Raw genomic sequence first — 18,027 nt, forward strand, 5'->3', positions numbered from 1 at the left:
GGCATCACGGTAAAGTACACAATAAAACAATGCTTACCACATAATGAAATTAGAAGCTCAAAAGAGCATCTCTGGTAAGTGTGAATGAACAGCACCATAAACCTCTAAGAAACCAGACCAGAACGGTTAGGAATGCGTTCAGTGTAGTTTCTGTAAGGCTTTCCGGAAGTGACCCTAATCAGGACATAACTAAACCTTTCATGTCTATTTTACAACATCTAGATAGCAAAAAACTGGGATCCAATGATGAAAGCGGAGGTGACACCAAAGTAGCAGGAAGCAACAATATAATTTATGGGCGCATTACCTCGGCTGTTTAATCAGGTGTGATCTTGGGCATGACAATCTTCAGCGAGCAAAGCCAGAAACGGCGGGGGCGGGGAGCGGATTCCTTTGAAGTGTTTGAAGTCTGATGCCGGCTGCAAGCAAACCAGCATGAGTGCGGAGAGAGGTAAATGGTGTGCGATGTGCAAGCGCCCGCACACATGCACTGTGGGCAATCCGCATGGTAAAGCCTTTTGGAGTATTTTTTTAAAGCTCCTACTTAATATCTCGCCAAACTATTGCTAACGCATTGGCTTAGACGAGACCTAAAAATGAAAGTAAGTGCTCTAATACCTTCAGGTCGAGTTTGTGCTATATAAATCTGCAAAATATATATATATATAGGGTGAGGATGTGAACTTAAAGCCAGAACTACACAAACTGGGGAACCAGATTCCCATTCGTCGTTAGCTCAACAGCCTGTGATTCTGGGCAATTCACTGTAATCTCTCCGTGCCTAAAAATAAAAAAAATAATTCTGACCTAATGTAATATAAACTGGTGCTCATGTAAAGCGAACAATACCTTCGGATCGAATTTTGTTATGAGACTGAATAACAAATAAATTTAGTCTGATTAAACCTGATAAAAAAAAGTGTAGCTCCACCCATCTTACACTTTGAGTGACAGCTTGTTCTCTCGAACATGTGTGGGTTGTTGCTCCCAGCTTTCTTACGATTGGCTGTCTGGTGGATCCCGCCCACCATCTGCGATGAGCGACAGTTGCGTCTTCGGAACCCGTTATCTCGGGCAGAGGCGGGCTGCGGTGGGTCTCCATGGAGTCTGTGCGGGCCCAGCGTCTGCAGCCGGGGGTAGGGTTGCCCCTACGTTCCCCTTCCTCCAGCCTGCTTCGGCCGGGAGTCACCGGTGGCACGTTGGGGCAGGCCTCTGCTCCCCCGCCCCCTCCAGGCCTGCTAGGGGTCTGCAGCCCCGGGAGCCCGGGCAACCCTGCCGTTCTGCGGGAGGCAGTGGAGGCCGTGGTGAGGAGCTTCGCCAAGCACACCCAGGGCTACGGGCGTGGTAAGTGAATTGGGTAGGGTGTACGAACCAGCCAGAGGCAGCAGTCAGGGGCTAGGGGTTCCGGAAACTAACCAAACCAGAAGCTACGTACAGCTGGGGCACCACAAGGAAAAATCACTGTCAGTGGCCTAATAGCCGGATGGATGGGTGCGCCTCGTTAGTGACAATAAGCGCTATATCAATACAATTTACAATTACATGGCAGGCCCGGAGAGCTATACATCTAGTGGGTAACTGGCTGCCAGGGACAAACAGTACTGTGTGAGTAACTTTCCTGGAGTTGGTAAACCATCCCCAGCGAGTAAATAATACCAGTTGGGACACTAACTTTGGTAATACCAGGGAGCAGATTTACAAGCCCCGTATGCCACATTTGCGCTGCTGTTGTGTCACTTTTGTGACGAAGCGGCGGGGCAACGCCAGCGCCATGCTGCGGGGTAATTACAATGTGACGCATCTAGGGAGATGCGTCATGTTGTAAAGCCCTGCGCCACATGTGGGCAGGGGGGGGGGCGTTCCGGTGCAGGAACGCCTCCTAAAAGTGGTTGAGTGAAATCTACAAGATTTCACTCAGTCACTTTTACAGCCATGCTGCGTCAAAACCCTCCGCCTGCTTGAATCAGGCGTAAGGATTGACGCAGCATGTTAGGCATAGGGGCACCCGAGCCTTGTTTGAGCTGTGTCGCGCTTGTGACGCAACTCCAGCAATGTGTCACCTTTAGGGAAGCAGATGTGCCACGCATCTGTCTATTCTTGCCTCATGGTGCGCCGCATTTACAATGCGGCGCATCCATGGTGACGCAAGAGGTGTCTGCCGTGATGCACAATAACTGGCGCATCCCTGCTGTTAAGCAGGGATGCCCCAGTTATTGTAAATCTGCCCCCAGGTCATTAAGTGGGCCGGGTCCTGCCGGTGAGCTGTGTTAAAAACCCGGTGCTGAGACGGGTCTCGGGGTGAAAAAACATCTTAACTCTGCAGCAGTACCACCCTTCACTGCCTTCGATGTAACTTCAAAGAGACTCGTTAAAGTTTTTTCTCAATCTCATCATTCCAAAACTGAAGTATTTGCAGTATTCTATATAACAATGTCATAGTTTTTGCTAATGCAACTAACAACCATTGACAAAGCCAATAGTTTTGGCTTGTTTTAGGTGCAATGTTACTTGTGGTATTATATATGTGGATGCAATGACCGATTCAGCAAAATACCAGTCGCGTGACACCCTATTCCAAGCACAGATTTTTAACTTGCTTGTATTTAAGCCACACCCTTAATTACATTAGTCACGCCACTTTGAGAGACCGCCCAGTTTTTTCATCCCATTTAAAACCCTATGTAAAACTAAGAAAACTGGAGCAAGAGTTAAAGCTGGGATAGTAAGAACAATGCATACAGGCGTAAATAGACGTAGGTGTATTGTGGCGGGGAAGATCACAAAGGCGCTAAATAATTCCATGAGCCGGCTTCTGTGGAGTTTTGTCAGATAGCACTTTAGGAGTAAAAGCTGTGGTTAGGGTTAAGTAGATAGGCACAGGGAGTAGATGCTAGTTGGGCATGCACATATCAGTTGGGTAAGCAGTAGTGTCCGCAAGGACGTTTGCTAGTAGGGGGTTACGACAAATGATAGCATATAAAGGAGTTTGGTTTTAGGTGCCGAAACCAGCACCCTCCTGCAGTCTGGGGTTGAACATTTTTGCCAAGAGTGATTTTAGTTTCTAGTCTGCCCCATTTGATCAGAATATTCATTATTCTGGTGATGGGTCTGTTATAATGGTTAGTTATTGGACGGCTACTATACTATTTATTGGGCAAAAGTGTAAGACACTGGTTTAAGTGGCTGTGAGCGGTTGTGCGATTTGTGGGATAGACACAGGACCTTAAATATTTAAAAGCTCTGGTTCTTAAAAGTGTATCTGTTGGGAAGGCAGAATGTGCCGGAATAAGAGAATCATATGAGTGTTTTCTGATGATCTAGGTTGCTTCAAGAGCCATGTAGGTGAGATAAAAGCAAAGTAAAATTCTTTGTAAAAAACAACTTACATAGGCTACTAGTGCTGATGCAGGCCGACTTGAAGTAGGGGTCGGGCAGGTTTGTAGTTCTGAACAAAAGAGTGGTTTGATGAGTAGAAGCAATCACTCAAATGTAAGTGTTACCACATTTCTGGGCCCACTTGCCTACCATTAGTAGTCCTACCGATCTTTTAAATCCGATTGAGGGGCAAGGAGAGTCAACATTTACATTCAATCAAAAATTTAAATGAACAGTGCAACCCATTTGGCTACACAGTGAGGATCAGAAATCAGTAGCCAAGTTTCAAGAAGGTTTGTAACAAATTAATGAATTTTAAATACGCAACGCACAAGACCATGCTGTACAGATAAAGAATTGCAACTGGATGTCCAGCCTCCTAAAGAAATTGGGACAGACTAGTATAAAGCAAACAAGCAATTACATACAGGCGATACAGAAAAGGAGCATCCGAATCTGGTGCTCAGAAAATAGTGCAAGACTCTCTCGCCTATACATCAGCATTCTCTGATTTCTAAGTCCAGGATATGGTTTGGTACTAAAGAGCTCACAGTCAGGGAATTTCCATGAAGGAAGTCAGGACAGAACAAGGGGATATCCGGCAAGAAAGTTTTAGCTTCACAGAAGTTTGGTCAAGAGACTTCTATGCGTCTGAACAAGTGTCTACTCAAGCCACACTTAGTTAAGAATCGAAAGGAAGCATCAAGTCAAGTCAAAGATGCTTTATTCGAGTTTTTCTCATAAAAGCACATACAATCACAAATTTAAAAACATTGATAAAAAAAACACCCAATACCTTCAAGAACAATTGATACATATATAAAATTATCGCAGGATATACAAATAAAATACAGATGATCCCTAAATGCAATAAAACAATCAGTTACCTAAAACCCTCTGTCTGATAGTCTATGCCCATTCAAGATATTTAGCTGTAGCTATGACTAAGGGCAGCAGAGTGCTAGTGCAAATAATTCTTAAGGCAACATCACTGCTAGTGGTACCTACGTTTTTGCACACTGGTGTTGACCAAATGCGCCTGGGTTCAGCATAGGATTTGCAACAAAAAGGAAATGACCAATTGTTTCCTTATTTGCTCCACAGGCTGGGCAGTTGCTATTAGTTGTACCCCCCCACCTGCCTGTTAGAGACCTAAGGGGGACCGCACCAGCTCTAATTTGAAAAAAGAGCTTCCTGTCCCTGGGCGAGGTTATAGTATCCCAATAAAGTTCTAGGCTGGGGTACAATTTAGCTTCTAAACAACCTTCTGTCATAGAACTAACCTTGGTCCCTCTCCAATTCCGGGTAGCCACATATTCCCAATTAATTTCTTTTAAGGCTTTTTTACTTGGGAATGGAACACCTGCCGGGTCATCCCAGAGTGGTTGGAGACCAAGATCACCCAGCATGGTTCTAAGGACTTTTAACCAGCCTATTTTGTGGAACACTTCTGCTTTGATTATAGCTCGAAATCCCGCCGCATAATGATGGAGCTCAGGAGTGGTCCAGAGCCTCCTCCAATATAGAATTGGACGGAGCCTCGCTAGATCGACTACAGCCTTTCTACCCAAATCGTACCTAAGTGGGAGTAAAGGAGTACTTTTGGGGAGACCTGTGATTGCCCTGAGAAACTTGTTTTCTGATGTTTGTAACGGCCCAAGCTTCTCGAAGCCCCACAACTCGGCACCATATAGTGCAGAACCAAGGGCCTTGGCCTCATAGATCTTCAGAGCTGGCTTAACTGGTTTGGTCCTAGATTTTCTGTGCCCTGAGCTAAGGGCACCGGCCAATTGTCTATGTCTTAAGACTGCAGTATTTATGTGCTGAAACCATTTAAAATCATCTGTTATAAAAATACCTAGATACATAAAAGCCTTGACTATCTCTAGAGGGCGATTGTTCATACTCAGGTTTGATTTAAATCCTCAATGGGGATTGAAGGCCATTAGTTTGGTTTTCGCCACATTGACTTCTAAACCATGCTCCCCACAAAAGTTATCAAAGATGAGTAATGCACGCTGCAGGCCGCTAGGAGTCTTAGATGAAATCAGGGTATCGTCTGCAAACATTAACATCGGTATCTTAGGGGCAACCACATTTGCAGACAACATGCGAGTTACTACACCGTTAATAACAGGGAAAAAACAGTGGGGGCCATTGAACATCCTTGCCGAACTCCCCGCTCCACTGGGAAGTCTGTAGTGACTGCGCCTTGCCCCCCCCTCTGGATCTTGGCAAAATTCGCTTTGTGCAATCGCATTATCATGTGGGTGTACTTGTAAAGTGCACTGCGACTCCATGGAGTATCCTGGCGCTGAAGACCGCTGGGGAACCCGTCCTGGTTTTTCCTGTGAGATGGTCCCTTTCTTGGTATCTCCAAGGTGAAACCAGGCATCCCCGGCGTCTGTGGGGGGCCGTTGTAGAGATGAGGCAAGCTTAATGCCCAGTGTGTTCCCTGGTTAGAGTAGGCACCAAGGCGAGAATTATCGAGTCCGTTTTGACCCTGGTCCACGACCCTGCTGCGTCAGGATTTGAACCCTGGTCTCGGGCCGTTCTCTGCTTACGGGTCTGCCGCCTCTAACCAGTGAGCCTCATTGTCAGTAGATCTTCTGGTAGACCCAGGTTCCTCAGTACCGACCACAGTTTAGTCCTTGGCACCAGGTCGAAGGCATCCTGCAGAACGACAAAAGCCGCGTACAGGCTGCCCTCGCCCAGCAACACAGTTCTCCACTGCAGTAAGATAAATCGGAATACCTGGTCCATCGTACTAGTGCACTTCCGAAACCCGGCCTGGAACGGAGACGGAGCATTGTTCTCCTCCACCCAAATCAGAAGCTTATTGACAACCATCCTCCCCACCACCTTTTGGATGGTGTCAATTAGGCTTATAGGCCTATAATTCCCGGGTTTGGATCGATCTCCCTTCTTGAATACAGGTATTATGATTGCACCTTGCCAGGATGTCGGAACTGGAGCACCCCGTGCCACTGCGTTAACAAGAAGAAAGATATATTTACACCACAGCTCTTTATCATTGGTGAAGAGATCCGCAGGGACCCCGTCCAGGCCTGGGGCTCTGCCACTAGTCACTGTGAAGTGAAGTAGTGTGGCTCGCTGGTTAGAGGCGGCAGACTCGAGAGCAGAGGACGGCCCGGTACCAGGGTTCGATTCCCGACGCGGCAGGTTTCTGGACCAGGGTCAGCGGACTCGATAATTCTCTCGCCTCGGTGCCCACTCTGATCAGCGATCACACTCGGCAACTCTGGGCACTAGCTTGCCTCATCTTCACTAACGGCCCCACCAGACCGCCGGGGATGCCTGGTCTCACCCTGGAGATACCCATTAAGGGACCATCTCTCAGGGAAGCCAGGAAGGGTTTCGCAGCGGTCGAAGCGCGGAGGTACCCCTTCAGGAGTGATTCCTGCGCTATATAAGCACACAATTAATTAATTAACTGAGCTGAGGGCCACCATTACTTCATTCTTACGAAAGGAGATGTCTTTAAAGTAAACCGTCCTAAACCCAGCCATCTCCCTGCCGACTTGTGTTTCAGCATACTGGGGCTTAAAGTAATTAACCCAGTCCTCCTCCGAAACATTATTTTCGGGAGGTTCAGGGACTCCACCCCTGCCCCATGTTACAATGTTCCAAAAAAGGCTGGAGTCTTTCTTCTCACTCGCTTCCTTTAGCTCGTTCCAGTGGAGCTCGTCCCACAATTTCTTGGCTGCAAATATGCTATCCTTATAAGTCTTTCTAGCAATGCGAATAGCCGTCAAATCTCTCCTCTTGATTGCGGAGCCTAAAGCCAGACGGGCATTCCTACACTGAGAATTATACCACTTTGCCGGCTTTATAATCATCCTGCTAATCCCCTTAACTGATTTCAGAAAATGGTTCCTAATTTCGGAAAAACAATTGTCATGGATTTCCGTAACTATGTTTAAACATGGAATGCTTGGAATGACCTGCTCCATGGCCATTATCGCTTTAACCGCCTCAGCCTTAATGACATCCATAGACCGTTGATTGTTTACAACATTAAGCCATTTTAGTCTACGTATGTCATTTGTAGGGACAACCGAGGGGGTACTATCCTCCCCTGAGGTCAAGGTTTCATTATCTAGTGTCCACCATTTATGCTCGACGCACAGCGGGTTATGGTCACTTTCAATCCTCCATTTGACTTCCATGTCACACACCAGTTTCCAAAGTCTCAGGCTGCACAGGATGTAGTCTATTCTGCTCTTGTGCCGCCCATTATCAAAGGTACATGCTCCCGCCCTGTCGCTCTTTGTCCTCCCATTTAAAGCCCTTAAGCCCCTTTCGAGGCAAATGGCATTTAAATGGACGATATCTTCAGACCATCGGGTGACAGGGTTCAGTTCTAATTTGGGGACCCCCCATTGCCTGTCCTCTTCCTCTTCTGCAAAGTCGTCGCAGATGGCCAAAGGTTCGAAAGTGCTATGATAATATTATTGTCCGGCGAATCTGTTTCAAGGAGGTGGGCCAAGGCCGCTAAAACCTCTGACCTCCCCCCTTGTTGTCTCTGGCATAGACATTATAAATTTTATTGCTGGTACCGAGTAATTCAAATACCCCAGGGCGAAAGAGGGTTCGCACAACCACGTCTCCTGAAAAATACACACATCAAAGGTGTTAATAAATTTTAACCAGTCCTGCGATTCCTGTTTAAGGCGCATGCCAGCTATGTTCCATGAAACTAGTTTTCCCACACCGTTCCTCTCGCCATAGGAAAATCGTAGTATTATAATCTATTTGGCCCGTAGTGAAAGCAGTTTCGTTACCAGTGACTGCAACAGAATGGCTGTTAACTTTCGTCGTATCAACCCCACTTGAGGAGTAACCAGGAGGGGGATTAAAGTCTTCCTGCGAGTGGCTGCTAACTTGCATATTACGCAGTCATTGAGGCCTGAGAGGATGTTAAATCTATTTGTAACCTCAAGATCTGAAATATGTCCTCTGTCTCCATTATACCAAGTTCTATTTAATTTCATGGGTATTGTATTCCACCCTCCTGTTCCCAAAGGTGTCAAATTGTTTACAGGCATCTTATTCATAGGGTTCCAATGATTGAACTTACCCTGGGTTCTAGGTCTGTAAAAAAACCCCAAAGGCAGGATTTCTATCGCCTGTCCATTTGAGCTTCGCTCTAATTCCCTAAGGATCCTAGCTACTGGTTGTAGACTATTAAAATTTATAACTATACAGTCGCCCTCTCGGTTTTTCCTGGAACTTCCCAGCCATACAACTCGGCGGGCCATAATTATATTATGGCCTACCATATGCCCGCCCTCCGTATTTCGGGAGAACCAGTGGGTGACCTTATTCTTTAATTGAAAATAGTCCTCTCTTTCCCCTTGGCGGAGGGGGGACTTTAGCCATAACCACCACTAGGGGAGTACTTTGAGGAGGTAGATCTAAAGTAGGTAAGTTGCCTATAACATTAGCCGACTTATTGGAGTCGATGGGGCCCGTTGCTGGTTTAGTTGGCTGAGCACCGACTTCCTGGTGGGACTGGAGGTTCCCTGTGGCGCACTTGCTTACCTCTGGACCCAGATCTCTACCTCTCCGGTCAATTACTCTGTTAACACTGTTTATTATAGGCCCATTTGCTATATGCGAAGCAGTTTTGCAGGGTGATGTTAATTGGGAGTTGTTGTGAACTTCCCGTTCGACTGCTTGTAAAGAATCAGCTCCCACCTTCATATTAGCAGACATGGAGTGTAATATTTTTGAATTATTGATGGTGACTTGTTCCAACTTGCCTAAACTAACAGTGATTATTTTCAGTCTCTCTATTAAAGGCAATATACTGGGTTCAATTATATGTTCTAGTTGCCCCAACAAAACCCCATCCCCATGTGCAACGACTGTTGGCTTAAACATCGGGTGAGGTTGCACTGGAGCAACAGGGTGCATAAGTGTCGGGAAACCTTAGATTTACCCCCTTTATCCTTTAACTTTGGGATTTATGTTCTTTTACCTTTCTGTACACCTCCCCCTCGCTTTCTTTTACCTGTAGGTAAGTTGCATGGAAGTGGAGAATCAACTAGATGGCTGACAGGAATAATCGGAGGAGGAGTTACGAGGGAGACAGTCAACACCTGAATATCTCTACCTATCTGTGAATTTTGGGAGCTGTTACCCAAGGAAATGTTACTAAGCAAATCTAACTCTATACTAATCTGTGGAAGTCCCAGGTCACTTAGACGTTGGCTTATTCTATTCTCTGGGGTAGTACAGTGCTGGATTAAACCCAGAGACGACCTTTTGGAAAAAATTTCAGTCTACAGTCTTTTTTCAGCGTCAACAATTTCTTGATCCAGAACAGCTGCAACCAGAGTGATGTAATTATCTAAAGTTCCCATTAGACTTCCACTGGTTGATTTCAGGCCAGTCTTACCCCCTTTAGCCAACTGAGAAGCCATGTTGGTGAGATAAGACTCTAATAGATGGATTAACGTGTAACGAGTTTGTGCACACAACAACAAATTAACCCGTAATGGTTAGCAAAACAACTAGTACCCCTGGATGTGGGAGGAAATATTAGGCAAGATCTTAGGGGGATGGCCCAACCCGGCCCCGGACGGCCACAGACGGCCCGGCCCGCCCTTTACCCGGGCTTAGCCCGGCGCCCGCCCGCGCACGTCCCGCGGTAGCGGGGGGGAATGTTCCTAATATAGGAGGAGGAGGGGCGGGAAGAGGCACCAGGTGCGCAAGGTTGATGAAGCGCAGAGACCTCTGGGCCTCGCAGTCCCGCTCCCCCGATGGCGCCCAGGTGAAAAGTAATCGGCAAAGACAACAGCAGCAACTCCCAGAGTCGAAGTAAGGTCTGGCTTTTGAATCAGCGGCAGTCCCAATCAAAGTGGTAGCAAAGTTTTAAATGTGCACCAGTTGAAGTTAAAAACAGAGTGCCCCGACTGCAAGCATCAGTTTCTAAACCTCTTAGTCCTTTCAATTGGGGAATCAACTAAGGTGTTTGTCCAGAGTTCAGCATGAAATCGGGAACTAAGTTGCCTATGAAATCAGTGGGGTAAAAAGTCAGATAAGGTTCTGCGAAAGATCTGAAGCAAGTCTCTGAATAATCTCATGCAAATTCCATATTATAATGTCCAAAGTCCATAGGCACCACCCCCTGTACGCCTCCTCATCAGGGGTCCATTGTACCAGTCAAATTCCCAAGTTGTAGACTGCAACATCATCAAGTTATTCCACAATAGGCATGGTAACAACATGTTTCTTGCACACACGTGGATTGCAACATTTGTTCAATGGGGCTTTCAGTTGACGCTCAGTTTCTCCATGTATCTTCTTCAAGGTCTGCTTCTCAGACTCTTTTCCCTCTATCTCTGGTACAGTAATGTATCTATTCTAAACTAACTATGCCCGAGAATCCCTTCATGGTCATAGCAGCAGAAAATGGAAATACAGGCCTAAATAGTCAAGACCACTTAATTGATAATCTCAACGGTGCACATTAAACAAAAGTGACGTATAAGTTTCTAATGTATTAGAGTTTACATTACATGTAACATTCAGTAATCCTTTAAACTAATGATCTGTAAGTATAGCTAAAATATTTAAATGCACATATGTGTAACATTAGTGCAACACATTAAATTCTTGTAGTTTCTAATAAGATCACATTCTACATATGAGGATGGTCATCTCCGTTTCAAATCATTATATGTCAATCATCCGTTATAGCACGCGTTTAGAAAAGTTGGGTTTCATAATCAGTGAAAGTATATTATTTACTAAACGAGGATAGTTTCATTATTCAACCTATGCAAAAAGGAGTGCACAGTTTGTTAATCCTTCACAAGCAAGATGCTTATTAATAGTCCATTTCACATTTCCATTCAAAGAAAGTCCGAATGGATTTTTTTTTTGTATTTCCAATAACTTGGTTTATTTTTGTATTCCATTATTTCATCCAGAAAACATCAATAAAACCAATCTATCCAACACGTTTCGTCCAATGTGGACATCATCAGGGCTGTAAATTAGAAAACCAGTGCGTCAATGAGCATTATTCCAAAGCCCCTCATTTACATACAAAGCAAACACAGTTCAAATCATTCCCTTTACAAATCAAATTGACTCTCTGCCTATATCCAATCTATTCCTCATCAAGTACAAGTAAAGTTTTAACTGTAAAACAACAATCTCTTTCAATGTCATCATTGTTCAGCAAAGCATTGTCATCCCGTGTGTACATCCTATTAGGATCTCTGTCTCCGGCCAATCCGTTAGAAGGGAACGCGGAAGTTTGCAGGTCAGTGCACGGGAAGTGGAGGAGGTCACCTATGGGGCTCCAGCATCCACGCATCCACAGCGGTTGAAGAGTTATGGGAATGGGTGTACCAAGAATAGCTTTTATAGACACTCGCCTGAACCTAAAGTATGCTGGGAGGCGACTCAACTCCTACAGTGAAATATGGTGGATTTTGTTGGACATGCAGGGGAATTTTAGCCAGAGACCCATGAGATGCGGAATTGGGGCGGATTGCAACATTGTCTTTCAATTTCATAATTGTTCAGCAAAGCATTGTCATTACCGCTGTGTACATCCTATTAGACGCCCTAAATTTGAGTCACCCGTAGTCTTATCCTGGTAACACCCTCAGCAATGAAAGGTTCCCATGTATATCACCAATACTCAACCCCACAATATCAATCAATACATTCTGCATACCATGAACAATGTTTTTCTACAAAGATCAAATTGTGAATCCCCTATTCAGTTGTGAATATAGTGTAATAATTAATAGTATTACATCAGTAATTCACAAAGATCACATGTTTTGTAGTGTCAATTCATCTCTAACCATTAATTCCTGTATTAAGGTACACCTCTACAAAAAATATAGAAAATCACATGTTGCTCTAACGAATAGATTCAGAAATGCTCACTGATTGTTCTCAATATATTATTGAGGCTGTCCCTTTTAAAGAAGTAGTCATCCTTCCATGACCCCAACCTCCTGCTTTAGAGTAGCTCGCGGGCAATCCGCTCCAATTCCGTACCAAAAATATAGGTAGATTTAAACATGGTGCCGTTCAAACCCTCCCAAATTAACGTTACTCAGGTGATTCATTTCCAAAGCTCCGTGCCGTACCCTAGCAGGGTTAATGATCAAAAACAGTGTGGATGATCTCAGTTGCGATTCGCAGTGTATCCTATGCACATTGGCGGGCGTGAATTAAAGTGTTAAACCTAAGCCGTGTGAATATTTTACTGCTTATAATGGCGTAACACGGAACATTAATCTTATACTCTTCCACGCTCTCTTCATGTGGGGTCAAAGCTCGTATTAGTATGTATGCTTGTGCCGATTATGAAAACCTCAGTCAAGTTAATGAAAGGTCATAGTAGTTTGGATATTCTAACGCTTATAATAAAACATTACAGAACATAGCTCCTAGACTGTTCAATGCTCTCTTAATATAGAGCCAAACTCGTCACAGTACGTTGTGCTCTTCTCGATAATCAAAACCACAGGCGTAATCATACAATCCCAGTGTAAGGTTGAAGCTGTTGATAAATATGGCCAACAGTCTCTTTCCGAATCAGCTTCACATTCTCGCGTAACCAACCGGAACGGGTCATGGCAATCTCTATTCCGTGATACGAACCTACTTAAACATTTTCCTGTACCAAAGTTCAGATGCCCAACGTGATCCCACGCATCCCGTTCTTGATTACTTCAAGTATAATGCACGTTACAGCAAGTGGTGAAACTCATTGTCAATATTCAGGCCTTTTTCTACGGACCTGAGTTTACTGATCCACTTAGCCTCTTCCTGCCTTAGTTTTACCTCCCAGTCACCTCCTCTTACATTGGGTGTTAGTCTTTGAATTCCATGAGTGCTGGAGGTTTGTCCTTTGTGTTGATAAATCAGGGACCTTCTGTCACCATTAAGAATTGCACGATGGTGCTCCTGAATCCTAGTCTTCAATGCTCTCTTGGTGCTCCCCACATATATTTTCCTACGTTCACATACGATCACAAAAACAACACCACAACTGTTGCAATTAATGACTTCATTTATACAGTATTGCCTGTTTGTGTTATATTTAAAATGCTTCATGGGATTCATGCAGCAGTCACAGATGATACATGACCCACGATTGTAAAAACCATCGGGAGGATGGGGTAACCAGTTACCATCCAGAGTCTTGTGCCCTTTCTAGGTTATTCTTGGTGATCAAATTCCCAATGTTTGGACTTTCCCTGTATGTTAATACTGGTTTTTCAGATTAAAAAAATAAATACAAATCTTAACATTTTGCATTACCATTACAAAGACAATTTATATGTTCTTACAAACACATATGCGGAGAATCAAAACTGAATAAACATAGCATGTATAGTCTGATTACGTCATATATTAATTTCCAAACCAGTCCTATTCTAAAGGCGCTCCAGTGGCATGCATGTTCCTTTATCTCATTCCAGCCCCCATGGAATATCCCGTGTTATCCACTGTTAAATTTCCGGGGCCTGCTTGCCAGAAATGTTGTTTGTTAAACCCAGAACCCCTTTAAGGAAATTCAAATTTGTATTCAGAATATTAATAACCCTTTTGTGGAGTGTACTGTAAGTAGAAACAAAGGCTAGTCTCTCATGCGGTTAGTTCTTAGGTTTCTGTACCAAAGTATCTTCCTTCCTGATTCCATACACCCTGTTTCTGCCTTTGTCAAGACTCGATTTGGTGTAACCCCTTGCCACCAATTTTCTTCCAAATCTGTTAAACCTTTTTAAATACTCCTCTATGTTGCAATTTCTTCGTGTTCGTACCATCTCTCCATAGGGGATGCCCCTGATTACTGCCGGAGGATGCGCACTCTCAGATATTATTTGTTGCTGTTTTTTTACGGAAAAGCTTGCTTTTAATTTTGTTATCTACTATGAACAACTGTACGTTTAAAACATCAATGCAATCAGTGTTGTGACACATTGTGAACCTTACATCATGATTGTTTGAGTTCAAAAACTCGAAATATACTGTCAATTCATAGCTAGATCTTCTTCAAATTAACAGAATGTCATTGATGAACCTGCCCCTAAACAGGATCAGGTTCATCCATGTACTAGCCCTCCTGGACCAAGTATGCTCCCTCTCAAACCACCCCATAAAGAGGTTGGCATAAGAGCAAGCAAACGTGAAGCCCGTTGCCGTTCCCCGGATCAGGTAAAACCACTTACCCTCACAAAGGAAAAAATTGTGCTTAAGTATCAATTCACTCATTTCTAAAATCATGTTGGATTGTTCTTGTAGGCTAACACTCCGCCCACTGAGAAAGTGACTTAGTGCTAGTTTGCCCTTGTCATTCTCTATGCAGGTATACAGCCCTACCACATCCAGTGTCACAAAACTCATTTCCTGATCCCAGATAACATCTACTGTAGCTTGTTAAGTACATCCATGGTGTCTCTAATGTAACAAGGCAAATTTTCCACTAAGGGCTTCAGAAACAAATCAACAAATTCAGAAAGATGTTCCGTTAAGCTCCCAATACTGGGGATGATTGGTTTGCCTGGGGGATTCTGCAAAGACTTTGATCCTTCCTGAGGTCTGCTAGAGCTGTGCGCTCCTCCCTTGGGATGTTGGCCCTCTTAGTGTTGTGTGTGCTCTTTCCCCCACTTTGATCTTCCAATTTATGTAATCATCAACAGTTCTCTTCACAAACGGGTCTAAAGCTGCAAGCTGTTGCTCTTGCGGCACAAACTTAGATGAAAACTTAAGACTACTTGTGCAAATATAATTAGTTTGGACATTCAGCATAGTTGATAAATCTTCCACCTCATACTCATCCCCCTCAGATAATCATAGAAGCAACTGTACATCATGCATATGAGAAATTGTTAATTCCGATCTCTTTATTGTATCTCTGTGAACATTGTCGCATTTCTCAACAGTTGAAAAAAAACTTTCAATTTGAGCTGTCTGTCAAATTTAAACAAATCAATTTGTAGATCAGTGAAATTACACGTCATATCTAAACAGACAATTTATTCTGATTCCATTCCCCATCCAAAAAATTTATGACTTTCCAATTAATATCCTCCTTCGCATCAAAGATCTCATGTACCCTTTCCTCTTCTATATCTGAGGTAATATTATTAAATATAACACTATATTCACAACTAAATAGGAGATTCTTAATTTAATCTCTGTAGAAGAACATTATTCATGGTATGCAGAATGTATTGATTGACATTGTCGGGGTTGAGGATTGGTATACATGGGAACCTTTTGTTGTTGATTATGAGGGTTTTGCCAGGATAAGACTATGGGTGACTGAAATTAGGGTACCTAATAGGATGTACACATCGAGGATGACAATGCTTTGCTGAACAAGGATGAAATTGAAAGAAATTGTTGTTTTACATTTAAAACTTTATTTTGCTTTTCAGCACTTGATGAGGAATAGATAGATGTAGGCAGGGAGTTAATTTGATTTATAAAGGGAATGATTTGAAATGTGTTTGCTTTGTATTAAAATGAGGGGCTTTGGAATAATTCTCATCGACATTCTTGTTTTCTAATTTACAGCCCTGATGATGTCCACATTGGACGAAACGCGTTGGCTGGATTGATTTTATTAATGTTTTCTGGATGAAGTATTGGATAAAAAATAAACAATGAAATTGGGAAATGCAAAAAGACTCCCTTCGGACTCTTTGAATAGAAATGTGAAATGGACTATTAATAAACATCTTGCTTGTGAAGGATTAATGAACTGAGTGCTCCTTTTTAGGTCTCGCCTAGGCAGCGCAGATGTGATGGTCTAGGAGGGCCTTTAGTCCTCATTCTTCACTTTTCAAGCACTGCACTTGTGCTTGTGGCGGCATCCACCTTGCGGGAGCGAGCAGCGGCGTGCCACAAGCACAAGTGCAGTGCTTGAAAAGTCAAGACTGTGCGTACACACCATTCTCGGGCTTGTTTTCTTTTCGCTGACGTTTCCAATCTGCTGCTTGGATTGACATGCTGCTCTCCCATCCCTTCTCTACTGCACTTTTCTATTCGTGCCACTGGGTGTCACTGCTCTTCTCACAACAGCTGCTTTGCCTTGTCTTCTCATAGACTTGCTCGTTTTCCCTCTTACAATTACCATTAGGAATCAATGCCCTCCTACACGCAAGTCTCTTTCTCTTCGTACGCACGCCTGACATTTCTCCCCTCGTACCCTTGTCCTTGCTCCTTGATTCCTCCCCGTTGCCTCTTACGTCAGTACTGGGAGTTGGGATGGGAGCTGCATGCAACTCTTTCTGCTCTCCCATGTCCCCCTTTGAGATCCACCTCTGTCATCATTCTGCCATGCACCCCCTACCCAATAGTCATCCACCACCACCACATCCACTACGTCCACCACCACCACATCACCACGTCCAACACGTCCACCACCACCACATCCACCACCACATCCACCACGACGTCCACCACCACGTCCACCACGTCCACCACCACCACGCCTACCTCCACCACGTCCACAACTACCACTACCATCACCATCACCACCACGTTCACTACTACCACGTCCATGTCCACCACCACCACAGCCACCATCACCACCATGTCCTCCACCATCACCACGTCCACCACCATCACCATGTCCACCAGCACCACCACGTCCACCTCCCCCACCACTTCCACCACCACATCCACCTCCACCACGTCCACCACTTCCAACACGTCCACCACCACCACATCCACCAAGACGTCCACCGCCACCATGACGACCACCACCATGTCCACCACTACCACTTCCACCACCAAGTTCACTACTACGACATCCACCACCATGACCACCATGTCCACCACCAACACATCCACCATCACCACCTCGTCCACCACCATGTCCACCACCACGTCCACCAGCACCACCACGTCCACCAGCATCACCACGTCCACCATGTCCACCTCCACCACCACGTCCACCACCACGTCTTCCTTCACGTCCACCATCACCATGTCAGCCGCCACCACGTCCACCACCACCACGTCCACCACTACCACATCCACCATCACATCCACCACTGCCACCACGTCTGCCACTGCCACCACATCCACCACCACCACGTCCACCACGATCACGTCCACCACCACGTCCACCATTACCACGTCCACTACCATCACATCCACCACCACGTCCTTCACCACCACCATGTCCTCCACCACTACGTCCTCCACCACCACCACCACGTTCACCATCACGTCCACCATCACGTCCACCAGCACCACCAGGTCCACCAGCACCACCATGTCCACCAGCACCACCATGTCCACCAGCACCACCATGTCCACCAGCACCACCACGTCCACCAGCACCACCACGTCCACCAGCATCACCATGTCCACCTCCACCACCACGTCTTCCGTCACGTCCACCACCACCATATCAGCTGCCACCACGTCCACCACTACCACTTCCACCATCACATCCACCACTGCCACCAAGTCCGCCACTGCCACCACATCCACCACTGCCACCATGTCCACCACGATCACGCCCACCACCATGTCCACCATTACCACGTCCACTACCGCCATCACATCCACCACGTCCTCCACCACCATCATGTCCTCCACCACCGCCACCACGTTCACCATCACGTCCAC

At 45.2% G+C, this 18,027-nt stretch overlaps 2 protein-coding genes across 2 annotated transcripts in view; both read left to right on the plus strand.

The window, feature by feature from the left end:
* The first annotated feature begins 1,024 nt into the window (after positions 1–1,024).
* LIX1L (limb and CNS expressed 1 like) overlaps positions 1,025–18,027 on the plus strand; it is a 265,194-nt gene continuing 248,191 nt past the window's right edge. The window contains exon 1 of the mRNA XM_086945367.1: positions 1,025–1,344. Coding sequence (XP_086801493.1) covers positions 1,101–1,344 — 244 coding nt within the window. The 5' untranslated portion in view covers positions 1,025–1,100. The remainder of the gene's footprint in view (positions 1,345–18,027) is intronic.
* LOC147677728 (uncharacterized) overlaps positions 17,321–18,027 on the plus strand; it is a 28,334-nt gene continuing 27,627 nt past the window's right edge. Inside the window, exon 1 of the mRNA XM_086946526.1 lies at positions 17,321–17,752. Within this exon, the coding sequence (XP_086802652.1) occupies positions 17,321–17,752 (432 nt within the window). The remainder of the gene's footprint in view (positions 17,753–18,027) is intronic.

Source organism: Lissotriton vulgaris, chromosome 12, assembly GCF_964263255.1.
Source record: "Lissotriton vulgaris chromosome 12, aLisVul1.2, whole genome shotgun sequence".
In the NCBI taxonomy this organism is placed as follows: Eukaryota; Metazoa; Chordata; class Amphibia; order Caudata; family Salamandridae; genus Lissotriton; species Lissotriton vulgaris.